The sequence below is a fragment of the Pteropus medius genome, unplaced genomic scaffold (assembly GCF_902729225.1).
Source record: "Pteropus medius unplaced genomic scaffold, Ma_sr-lr_union100, whole genome shotgun sequence".
NCBI classification, from domain to species: Eukaryota; Metazoa; Chordata; class Mammalia; order Chiroptera; family Pteropodidae; genus Pteropus; species Pteropus medius.
This window is the reverse complement of record NW_024340699.1, coordinates 3,553,561-3,567,112: the sequence shown is the minus strand read 5'-3', so window position 1 is coordinate 3,567,112 and position 13,552 is coordinate 3,553,561. Positions and strand designations below refer to the sequence as shown.

Sequence of the window (13,552 nt, the reverse complement as noted above, 5' to 3'; positions counted from 1 at the left end):
ATGTTATTAATGAAGTGGTACTGTGGTTTCTTTTTATTTCGTACATAGATTTTTGTATCTGTTTCAGGCTTTAAGTAGGATATTACCCTCCCTAGTTCTGCTGTACACAAATTAAGTTCAACAGTATATTTTATACATAGGAAATAAGTGTATTTTTTAAAATTTTCTCTATGAGAATCCATTAAAATTTTAAAATTAGTCATTCAAATAAATGCCCCCAAATCATATTGATTAATTTGGAATTTAGAGACCTTCTTTGCCCTTTTCTGAGATGCAAAGTATTTATCTTTATAAATAAATATATATATGTATATATATATTTATACATACATATATATGTTTAAACACAGTTATATATAGTGCAAGATTTTTATAATGATGCCATAAAATAATTACTATGCCTCAAATAATCGACATAATACCTTCATCAATAACTATCACTGATCCTGCTAAGATTTTGTAGCAAAATGTAGAACAACACTGTGTAACCTTAAAGAAGCTAAGAGTCAACAATTTAGTTAGTTGCCAGACAATTGAAAATAGATAGATAAATTGCAACCCTCACCATTTCCCAAATCATAGAGACACACTTATTCCTTAAGAATAAAACAAACGGTGTTATTATATGAAGTATTTCCCGTGATGCAAACTCCTTACCTGGAGTATAATTCAAATTCTTCCCTATGGCTATAAGGCCATACAATAGGAAGCAGCTTTCTGCCTCCCAAACTTTGTATCTTGACTTTTTCATACTTAGTCACTGTCCCCCAGCCATTTGGGCCCGTTTTTAGTTCTTAAGGCATGCCATGTTGTTATTCCTTGCAGGGTCCTTGCACCAACTATTACCCGTGATGAGAAAGCTCTTCCCTTCAATCTTCTCACGGCTAGATTTTTTTTCATTCCCTTGTAGTCTCAACTTTTTATCCATTACTCAAGAGTGGCCTTTCCTGACCATCCTATCTGAAGTAAATGTTTTCTTAAGTTTCTCCATGACACCACATTTTCAACATTTACTACATTTTGAAGTTTATTTATTTACTGTCTGCCTGTCCCTAGACTGTAAAGTCTAAGAGGATTAAGAAGAGGTCTGTTTTTCTCACTGTTTTATCTCCAACCCCTAGTACAGTGCAAAACAAGCATTAGGAACTCAATAAATATTTATTTATGGCAGAAAGGCAGGAAACAAGAAGGAAAACATTTGTCCACTTTTCATTTTCTTAATCCTACATTTAACCTTGCAATTTAGAGCTCAACAAGAGTCAAATGATATCCCAAGTTAGTCTAGTTCAAGGGAGAAAAGAACAGAATCACATGGTTTTGCAGGTTTCAAAAAGTGATTGAGTGTAAAATGTGTATATGGTTACATAATTTCCTTAACTCAGAGGCAGTAAGTGAAACAAATCAATATAAGGTAAAATATTGTTGATAAGTAAATTTATAAAAGTATAGTTACAATATATAATATGCTATTATGTATAATATGGTGTTATGACTTTAAAAGCATGTCTTTATTCTAGACTATAAGTTCAAGAGCAAGGACTGTGTTTGCCTTGTTTAATGCCTCAGTATCAGGCATAGTGCCATGAACATAGCAAATAGGAATTAAACAAAATGCGTTCCACAAAATAAATATGAATTAAAAGAGTATTATTCAGATCAGCTAAATCAGAGTGTGTAACCCCTTTCTCCAATCTTCTGCTTTATGTGCATATGCATTTTTCTGATCAATTTCATCGATACTTAAGCATCTACTAAGAATATGCTTGTGAAGTTACTTAGAATCTGAAGTAAAAAATTGAGGATATCTCTCTTTCCTCATGAGATTCTCTACAGAGTTTACTTCGATGCTCATTCATCAGAGAAATCAATCTGCGAAATGTAAATGGCAGCAAATCTACAAATAGGAGCTCTCATCATGGATCTTGGAAACTCTGTTAATGGCCTGTTGACCACAAGGTTACCTGGAAAATAATAGTCAACTGAGATGGATGTTTCAAGGAGTATTTGCATGCCAACATATCCTTGGCTTTATCACAGCAAGTTGATTTTATTTGCTGTTTATTTTATTTTTATAAAACTTTTGGGTGAAGTGACATGTGATATGACTGGAAAAAAATTTTAATCTAGTCAGTCACTTTTCTTATTGAATATTTTTCATGCTTTCAAAAATAATAATTAACTGAGTTAAATATCATTCATTATGACTTCTATTTAACCATGAAATAGAATAGATTTATAATAAAAATATCTCTCAGATCCTAAGACATCTCTTAGATGAAAATTCTTTAAGATTAAAGGGTTCAAAAGAAAATGGAAAAGAGGTAAAAGGCCCTGAAAATGGTACATGGAAAGGAGGTAGGAAAATAAGACTGGCGTTTAAAGGAATCTAATAAAATACAGTGTGGCAGTCAACTGTGTCTAATGGAGGGGCAGGAGCTGATGCTGGAGAAGTTGTCAGGGATCAGATCACGAAGGACCATATTGAGTGATCATATGCCCAGTTTGCCTGGGAAAGTTCCAGTTGGCATCTGTGGCCCTGACCTAATTATTAATAATTATGTCCTCTTTCACTATAAAAATGTCTCCATTTTCCACAGTAAATATATGGCCATATTGCCTACAACTCTAGCTAAGAGAATTGGATTCTATCTTATGAGAGAAAAGGGAGTCACTGCAAACCTTTAACATAACTATTTAACATAACCATATTTTAAGAAGTCAGCGTGAAATGAAATTGTCTTTATTTTCAGATTACAATGTTGTATATAAAAATCATAAAGAATCTACAAAAATTATTAAAATTAATAATTACTAGAACTAATATAACAAGATATAAAATTAATATACAAAATAGTTTTTCTATGTAATAGTGATAAACATTTGGAAAATAAATTTTAAAATATGTAACTTAAAATGGAATAAAACACACAATATTTAAGGATAAACTTAAGGAAAACGTGCAAGATGTCTACACTGAAATATAGAATAAGGTAGGGAGAAGAATTAAAAGAAAACAAAATAGATTGAGAGAAAATTGTGTTTATGGATTGAAAGACTTAAGATTTTCAAAATATCAGTACTTTCTAAATTGATCTGTATATTCGATACCGTTTCAATAAAGACACAACAGGACATTTTTATTTTGTTTTAGTATAAATTGGCAAATGTTCTAAAACATATAAAGATGTTTTAGAAAGATTTAAAATATTCAAATCAGTCTTATAAAAGAAGAATATATATATAAGAATATATATATATATATATATTTATTACCAGATTTCAAGATTTACTATAAAACTACAATGATCCAAGTCATCTAGTGCTGACGTAAGCATAGACAAAAAGACCAGTGGAATAAAATACAGATTTCAGGAATAGGCCTAGACATTTATGCTAATAACATTTTGACAAAGTTACTGATGGATGTCATTGGAAAAAGGAAAATCTTTGCAAAAATCGAGGCTGAAACAATTAGGTGAATGAATGGGGAAAATGCATATTGACTTCTAACACATATTAATTAAAATAATAATAATTTGAGATGGATCATAGAGCTAAATGAAAAAGCTATAACTACAAAGCTTATAAAGATATATAAAAATATCTTTCCAAACTTAGAGGAGGCAAAAATTTCTTAGGACAGAAAAAAACACTAACCATAATGGAAAAAAAAAATGACAAATTTTACTTTATAAATATTTTGCATATGTAATACATATACAACATACCAAAACTGCAAAAAATATTTTCACTATATACCTGACAAAATATTTTAACCTAAAATTCATAAAGTACTTCTACAAGTTAATAATAAAACATAATAAAACAAAAACAAATACCTGACACATACAACTTTACCCCCACTTTAGCTATTGCTAAAATTCAAAAGACTCTTGAGATTTTAATTGAATATCCAAAAGTTTCAGATTTGTGCATGAGGATAAGACACCTCGCTTTTAGAATGATGATTATTCGAAAGGAATTAAATACTTGCTTATTCTAGTAGAATAAGATGAATGGGGATACTGGAAGAAAATAGATAAAATAGCTTTTAAAAAGCAGTTTATAATTTATTAACATATAATCACTAGTATTTATACTCTAGATTATAATGAATCAATATTGAAAAGTCACTGAGGCAGTTAAAGCTCATTTTGTGAGTATTTTATAGGCCATATATAGGGTATTTTGTACTTAATTCAAAAAAGCTCCAAAATATTACTGTTATTTCTTGATCTTTTTATATCCAAGTTTTCATGCCTTAATATTTATGAAATTAATTAAAACTGGTATGTATAGTTAAGGTAATAATTTTTTTTTTCACTATTTGACTTATTTTGACTACTTATATTGGATTCACAAAGTCTCAGAGAAAATGAATCAGTTGCAGATGATGGTGGGAAAATAGACCATTTTCATGCATGTAACTTGAAAACCTACAGGATAGAAAGTAAGTGGAGTAAAAACCCATCAACTGGCCATTGATTTGTAAATTTAGTCTATGTTAAAATAATGTCTTATATGACCATGTTGCTTTGTTTGTCTTTAATATGATCTTTGTTTATTACATAGATACATTTTTAAATACTAAAGAAAATATTTTTTGGAATATTTTGAAAAAATTTACACCACTTCAAAACAAATGCTATTCATTTTGAAGTGAAAACCCCTCCAATAGAGGACAGCAAATATAGCAAAAATTATTATGACCAAGAAAAGAATGTTGGAATATTAAAACCAAATAGATGATTGTTGATCAGTTTTAGCTGGTTTGTTGATTGCAGTATTTTTGTCCTAAACTTTCACTATGCTAGAGAACTATTATATTCTCTCATAGCACCATGTGACTTTCTTGTGTTGCATTTACCTGAGTTAAAATTTAATAATTATTTGTACATGTTTTTGATCATTGCCACCCCATGAGATTTCAAACTTGATGATGACAGACAGCATGGCTTCCACAGCCTCATAATTATATATCCAGTTCCTAGCACAGACCTAGCAGAAACCCTGTACCTACATATCTTTTGAACCTAGAGTTGTTTTCCTCAATTATGTATTTAAAGTATGTTTTCAAAAGCAAATTATAAAAAAGGACTGATAACTTGCAAAAGAGAACATAAGAGTCAGCCATTTATTTCTTCCTCTTGAGATTATGTCGACAAGTTATATTCAGTTTGTTTTGGCTATATTATTTAAATAAGTCCAAATAAATTATAGAGCTCAGTATATATTTGTCTCACCACATAAACTTTGGTTCTACAACTAAATTTCAGTTCATGGTAGGGTTTCAATTATTACAAAGGATCTTTGCTAAAAAAGCATTCCATGTTTTCCCCGCTATTATGTTATTGGTATTTATTCAGTTTTCTTTATGAATAGGTAGAGAATGTAATATTCATGCTACTTATTTAGCACTTAGACATGGTACTTTATAGAATTATACAATGAGTTTTTAATGACATAGTATTATTACCATATTTTACACTCATATCATAATATTATGGGGGGTTAATATGATTTGTAGTTAAATTTTATTTTTAAACTAATGTATAACTTAAAAATTTTTTTATTTCCTTTTAAAAGATATTTATTTTCTAAAATAGGAAAGAAATGAACAACAAATAACCCTCCCAGTAAAGCAAACTGAAGAGGCCTTTTATATTTCAAAGTAATCAAATTATTTTCTTACTTTTAGAAAGAAAAGGGGTAACTGTGCTTGTGTAGTGTGGCGTTAGCACTAGAACGTGACTAAGGGTGTCTAAATCTGGCTGTACAGGAAGTATTCAAGGACTTTGGACAAGTCCTGTAACCTCTCCGTATCTAATTTTTTACAGCTCTTTGAAGGATAAAACATTATCTTCTTCATCTAACTCTTCGAGGCTATAGACAGAATAAGAACATGCATGCATTCTTAGAAAAAGTTAAAGCCCCAAGTTTTAGAGATTATAACTTCTTAATCCCCTAGAAATTTTACTTAATATTAAGTTATTGCATGCCCTAGGTATCTAAACAATTGCTTGTATGATTGAGGTGATTAAAAATGTCAACCTTAAATATCTACATATTGAAGATATACATATCCAGATATTAAAATAGTAATGTTATTTCTATATTAATATTCAATATAGTTGCCTTGATTTTATCTTTTACTTTTCTAATGATTTTTGCAGAAAAACTATAGGACAGCATTGAGCAAATTATTCTGTAAATTTTCTCAATGGAGGGGCAAGATCTTTTCTTTGAAAATAGAATGACATGCAGATTAAACTGTGCTTTATTTACATAGGCATAGACATAGACATAGACAGACATAGACATAGACACAGACACAGACATAGACATAGACATAGACATAGACATAGACATAGACATAGACATAGGTATTATGAAGATATATTTTCTAAGCATAATTTTGGTCCCAGATCTAAATAATGCCATTTAACATGTTCTTAAACTCATAAAACAACTGAATAGCATATTATTTCGAAGCATTTCTATCTAGAGCTTTCAATCAAAATAAGAAGGTAAATTTAAGATTATTGTGATTGATGGAGACTAAGGATCTCAAAACATGCTACTATATAGATTGAATATTTTAATTTGTTCAATGGGCTGATTGGAAATAAGATGTTTTAAATTCTACTGTCTGAAGATAGAATCAGATAATTATAAAAATTAAAGCTGATAAATATACATAATCTAGACTAGTTATTACACTTATGAGAAAACAGTATTGGTGGGATGAAACTGGTGAAAATTTCAGAAAATAATTAATAGATCTAAACTATAACCAGTTATCATTAATATGTGTGTATATGTATTTATTTAAATATTTTTTGAGAGACAACTCCAAATTGTCTTTTATTTATACAAAAAGGGGCATACTGAGAAAAAGACACACTGAATAAGAGAGGTTCTGGCAGGAGACAAGGCAGGGAAATGATAGGCCTTCTGAGACCCCGCTGGAGGAGGAGGAGTCTGGGAAAAAATGTTGAGAAATACTGAGTAAGTGCTGAGTGGTGGGGGCCACAGAAAGAAAAACTTCTAACTGAATCACTGTTGGCAGATCGTGGATGGGATCACAGTGACCTTGATGATAACTGTGTTGGGGGTCCCAGTTAGTGCTGCTGACTGGACTGAGAGGTGCCCTCTAGAAGCAAGACAGGAAGCCCAGGATGAGAAATATATATATTATATGTATACATGTTTACTTATTATAAATATATATCTATCTCTTTCTCTATCCATGTACATATTACTTAATTTTTTTATTATTTTATATCACTTCTAATTATGTGTTGCTTTTAAGCAGGTGATTTAATCTCTCTATAATCATGATTTCCTAGTTGTCAAATGTGATTGACAATAACTACTTCACAGATCTTAGTAAAAACTAAGTATATATAATATATATTAATTAACTTTTATATATGTGAAATATATAATCTATGTATTAATTAAAATATATATTGTATATTTATATTTATATATAAAATTTTGGTTCAGTGTATGTGTGTACATGATACAAGTAGCTTTGAAAGTCCAAAATTGATATTATGTTGGGACTATTTAATTGGTGATGTAGGGATTCTGAATGAGCCATCTCAAGGTGTGCTTCTGTGGAATGTGGATTATTTTAAGCTAAAGGCCACTGAGACCCTGTGAGCTCAAGAGAAACTCCCCATGTTCATTAACTACCCAGAAGAATTTGAATTAGGAGTCTTGCCCATAATAACCTATCAGAGATATCCTTTTTGACATACGTATATGGCAGTGCAAACTACTAATTACTGAACACCTGATCTTCTTATTGTCCTACAATGACCCTCTGAAGCACCGAGGTGCCTCACCTCATCCTTAGCTCAGAATGTTATATATATATATATATATGTATCTAATTTTCCCTTTCTATCTCTGAAGCTCTCATGAATGTGAGATCTCTGACTATCTCATATATGCGGGGTCGCCATGCATACATATGTAATTAAATTTAGTTATTTTCTCTTGCTAATCAGTCTCATGTAGATTTAATTATTAGACCAGCCAAAAGAACTCAAGAGAGTAAAGCTTCTTCCTCCCCCATACTGACTTTGAAGATGTCACACATCTCTTATAACCCACTAGTAGAGAGATGAGTTCTTTTCTTCACATCTACCTGTATAGAGTATCACATCTGGAATGCCTGTCCCAATTGAAATCCTGAATATTTAAGTACTTAAATTGTGCCAACACCCACGGTGGTCAAACAATTCCTGAACTGTGCTAATTATAACTTTTAACCAGTCATCTGCCACCAGTGAATTTAGCAGAAGTAGTTTGGGGAACCATGTAGGGGAGGAAAAATAAATTTCTCCCTAACTTTCTAGGTTCTTGGCTGTAATAAAAAGACAAATTAACAGGAGAAAAACAAATAAGTTTAATAACATGTATACCATATACCTCCTGTATACACAGAAGCTACCTGGAAAACTGAGTAACTCCCTGCAATGGCCCAAGCCACTACCTTACGTACCATCTCTAGCTAAAGACAAAAGATGTTAGGGGTAAGGAGAGCCGGTCATGGGAGGTTATCAGGCAAAGCACAGTAAACTGAAAGTACGGTTGTTATGAAAATTTAAAACCCTGCTTTCTCCACTGATAAGTTGCTAGAGATTTAGGCATCCTTCACTTTTTAGTACTGGGAGAAAGACCCCTTTACAAATGGAGACTTCCCTCATAAATGTAAATGTCTCTTATAAAGGGTAACTTCCTAGTTTTTAGAGCTTCTCTTATGTCTGCTGTTTCTTAAAAATAATCAGCCATAATCCTCACACCAAAGACGCATATTTTTTTATGGCAAATTCTGCTCCCCTTCAACCACAAGTATGTATCATTCCAGAACAGCCTGCTTGTACTTCAACTGTAAAGTCTGTCTTGGAATGGCTAGGAAATTGTGACAGAAATGGCCACGACTTAAGTAATATAATATAATATAACAGATAGTTTCTAGTGTCGGTCTTAACCTCATTTCAATTTTATTAAAATCATTGCATGAAGCACATTTTAAAATGTATAGAACAGATGACTCTATCATTAAATATTCTGTGATTCAGTTATTTTGATATCAGAGAGATATTTATGTAACTAATTATCTAAAAGCCAATTTTTACGTTCCTGCCTACAACCACATGTTTTATCTAGAGGTGGTGGACCAGTGGATTCTGGAAAGTACTTGGTGATATGTTTTTCTTTTTTGTCTTTTTTTCAGGTAGATGTTTGCCTCAGAGTAGACTATTTGCAATGTTATGCCTACAACTAAACAATTAAATATGCTCAAGGAATAATTTTTTCTAGATAAAACTAGGTAAAACCTTAGGAAAGAATGGACACAACAAGCTTGTCTGTTGAAATTAATTTTGTAAACAAATAGGGTTATAGTTAAGAATTATAAAATTCCTCTACATGTATAGTAATAGCCTGCTAAATAAACACTCTGAAAAAATTAGTTATGGGATTTAAAAAAAACTTTAGCATTTCATAAGAAAAGTCACCTGAAGTATTTCTGTTCAGGCTACAGCTAACAGAATATATTTACAAATCTTTAACTCGATTTTCTTTTAAAAATTAAGTGCTAGCATATCAAAGTGAGAGTTAGATTATTCAAAGTTAAATCAAATTCACCTCTGCTCAATCTAGCATTGAAAAATAATTCTTTATTACTCTAAGCATACTATAAATTCTTATTTTATTCTAAGAATAAAATAAAACACCTTTACTTCTAGCACTTATTCCTTTTTACTCTAAATAATTTTTTATTGTTTCCCAATTTCTTTCTTTTCCTTAAGGAAGGTATTTTTACACTGGTATGAAATATAGTTACATCAAAAGAGTTTATAAAATTAGGAAATTTGTTTTAAAACCTATGTGTATGAATATTTGCATGTGGAATATATCTAGTTGTAAATATAATTACATACTCATGCATATACACCTTTAATGATGGAGGTCTCTATTATATTTTCAACAAATGTTTTCTCACACATAAGGTGAGTTCATTAAAAATTGTTATAACTATTTCTCACCCTTTATGGTTTGTATATTACACTCAATAATTTTCCTACACAAAATAATCTGTATGTGACTCATTATAATCAATTGAATAAAAAAAGTAGCAACAATCAATGCACTTGTAAACGTTAAATATAGTGATGAATAAACTTTTGGAAATGAGCAAGGCATATACCACTTTTCTTCAACGTACAGTCTTGGGTACTTGTTTAAAATTAATATTCCTGGACTCTACCCCAGACATAATGATTTAGAATCTTTAGGTGTAAGGTCCAGGAATCACCATTTTGCAAGTTCTCCAAGTGATGGTTATGACAGCACTGTATACAAGATATGTGACAGTTTAGATAATTTTGAGTTTCAGAAATTAACTTTCACATATAACAAGAAATATTAACTATTGATATCTTCACTCCAGTGTTTTCTTTTCCTCCCTGTTTTACTTTTGTGTAAACACAACCTGATGAATTTAATCAATTTAATGAGTGGGGGGAACTTACTCTTTGGAGTTATGTAAATGAAAAGGTCAATTAACTTTTTAAAAAAATTTCCCTCCAACTTTCTAGGTGGTTCTAATGCCACGATTTACCCAAAACCCCTCTTTTGAATTGTTTCCTAGGACCCCACATTTTCCCAGTCACTTATGGTCCTTCTTTAGGATCAGCTTCAGGTCAAAGCTTTTATTTCTATCTAGCCTTATTCAGCCATTCAAATGTCTTCTTTATGGGATTGCAGCAAACTGATAACATTCTCTGCACCAAATTGCAATGACTCGATTCTCTGTCATTACTGAGAGATGTGAAAAATTATCCCATAGGAGAATTTACATGACACATAGCTCACATTATTTGAAACTATTTAAAATGCTCATTTAGGCTACTATGCTAAAAATTGAAGATTAAAATGCACCTCTAAATTTTAATTTTTATATAATATTGGAAAAGAAAATGTGAGACTGTTATAAAAAATAGACATTTTAAGTGTGATACTATTATTATTAATAATAAAATTACACATTTTTGGTTAAAATAAAACCATTAGAGATAAAAAAAAACATAAGAATATCCTCACCTATTTAGTTATAAAATTGTTTACAAAGATGGATGTAAATGAGTAGGAAGGAAAAACATATTTCCTTATGTCTTCTCTAGATTATAATCCACAGGTTTCATAAATGGTAGGAATATGAGAATGACAGTTTCTGTCTGTAAGTAACTATCAACTCTAATTTCTGAAACAAATTAGGTGTGGCATACATTAGACCAAAAAAAAGTATGTGTGCAAATTTTGAATAGAAAAATGTTTTCCCAGGATTCCACTAAAATGTATTTGCACATAAACCATTTCCAATAAAAGGCTCTCTCTTCTTCTGAGGAAGCTACTTATCTTATACTCTTAATGAAAATGCACTTTATTTTTATAGTAAATGAGGAAAGTATGAAAAGTGCTGGAAGAATTAAGCAGACCCTCTCTCTGCTTAGAAACTCCACAGAGAGATGTTCACTCCTTATTTTGCCTGGGTCTCTTCTTTATCAAAATCTACATCCCATTAATTCCCCTAGAGAATTAAGGATCAGAGAAGTTAACTTGACATTTTTAATAAAATGTAGCAATGGTTTAATCCCCATACCTCTTATCTCCCTTTGTTACAACTACTACATAAGAGTGTCAACTCTCACAAAAACCTTAGGACAATGGCTTAATATCTTCTATAGCTAGCTTTTATTTTCTGTTTTGGAGAAGAATTTAGAATTAGTCTAAATATAGAGCTTTATTTCAAAATGACATTACAAAGAGTGCAAGTAATGTAAATAGTGGAACTCTAACTTGACTTTGGTCCTTGCTGGAAATACTGAGGTGTGTGGGATGGGCCATTTAGGTGGGTAGATAAATGGTGAACTATACATGGAGAGATATTCCCTGGTACTTTTAATAAGAGGAAGTTCAAGAAAATTTAGGCGCAAAGCACTTCAAAGTACACACCTGCTCAGGGTTTTGGGGAATCCATCACCCACCCCTTCCAGTCTTTTGCTACTCAGTGCAGCAAGGCTCTGAGGCACCAATTCATACTTCACAATTCTGGCATCACATTCCCCTGGTTCAGCATATTTTTTTTTCAATACTGCAGCAACGCAGACATACATTCCTCCATGCATTCATTGACTAGGTTTTCTAGTCCATGCCCAAAAGTGCCCCTCCCATCTCAAAAGGGGGGTCGGGATAATCAGAACAGGGTCCCCAGATGGGCCCCTGGCCCCAACGTCCTTCTTTCTGCATTGTACGGGTGTCCTGTTTAAATTTAGAGAAGTCCTAATTGGTTAGATAAGCTTTTTTCTTTTGGCCTTAAGCGGGACTGCTGTCCCTGGTGCTGAACCATGGTTGCCCGTCAAGGAGCCTGCTGCCAAGTCAGTGGGGCTGGATAGAAAACCTGGCTGACTGATTTTGAGAATGCCAAAGTACAGGAGCAAGTGATACTTTCATATTCAGGAACAGAACCCCTCCCATCTCCCCCCTCCCCCAAAAAACCCATATCTCCCATATCTCAGGTGTCTGCCAGGAACTCATTTGCAGTTTTCTCCCCCAGACCCCCACCTAAAATGCCTCCAACATGGCCTCAAACGCGGGCATGTATCAGCACAGCCTATCTAGACCTCATTTTGCAGTAATATCAAAATGCTACTCCCCGGACACAAAGTCTTTATGACGTTAGCTTTTCCAATCTAAAACAAAACAAGTAAATCCAATAAATTAATAAATAAACAAAAGTGACCTTCCTCTTTCTTCCCTCCTTTTCCCTCCCTGCAGGTTCACATCCCCCTAAATTATAAAGCCCCAAATCCCAGAAGAGTGCTTTAAATCTGGGTGGTCTCCATGGTGCCACATTCCCACCCCTTCCCCCACCTCTCTGAAACAAAACGAAGCCGAAAACGGCACCTCTTACCCCGGGTAGAGCGATACCAGGAGCAGGATCCACACCGTCATTTTCTGTGAAAACACAGGAGTCGAGCAGACTGAGCATTCTGTGCTCCATATATTTGGTGAACTCATCGCTTTTTTTTTTTTCTCCTCTCTCTCGCCTCTTGCCTCTCGGTAGCAGAAGAATCCCTCCTCTTTGTATTATTATGCTTATGATCTGATGGTGGCTCCCCCCGCCTGCTTCTAGTAGGTCCCGTCACTGGGGAGATGTATTGCTACCAGCTTCAGGAATTAATATTCAGGGGGCAGAAATAAGATCAGCATAAATGCTTGCAGATACCATCAAAGCGTTAGCTCAGGGAGCAGCTTCCAAGTCTGGGGTAATAATATAATTGAGGCAGGGGGAGGGTGCAGGGAGAGACACAGAGAGACAAATAAGAGAGAGAGAAAGGCGTACAAATAAGGGAGAGAGAAAGGCGTGCACACTTGTACACATACTCATGCCCCTCACACTCACACATACTCCTCCAGGTCCATCGTTGTAGGTTTGTTTGTTTGCTTTGATATGATTTTTCTTTTAGAGGGA

General features: G+C 32.8%; 1 protein-coding gene across 8 annotated transcripts in view; it reads right to left on the bottom strand.

Moving 5' to 3' along the window:
* The window catches only part of GABRG2 (gamma-aminobutyric acid type A receptor subunit gamma2), a 77,716-nt gene extending 64,165 nt beyond the window's left edge, over positions 1-13,551 (bottom strand). For 6 of the 8 annotated variants that reach the window (XM_039877312.1, XM_039877255.1, XM_039877285.1 and 3 more), the window contains exon 1: positions 12,992-13,551. In XM_039877312.1, coding sequence (XP_039733246.1) covers positions 12,992-13,098 — 107 coding nt within the window. In that variant the 5' untranslated portion in view covers positions 13,099-13,551. The remainder of the gene's footprint in view (positions 1-12,991) is intronic. The other 2 variants (XM_039877274.1, XM_039877250.1) reach the window with 2 other exon arrangements.
* Position 13,552: the final 1 nt, after the last annotated feature.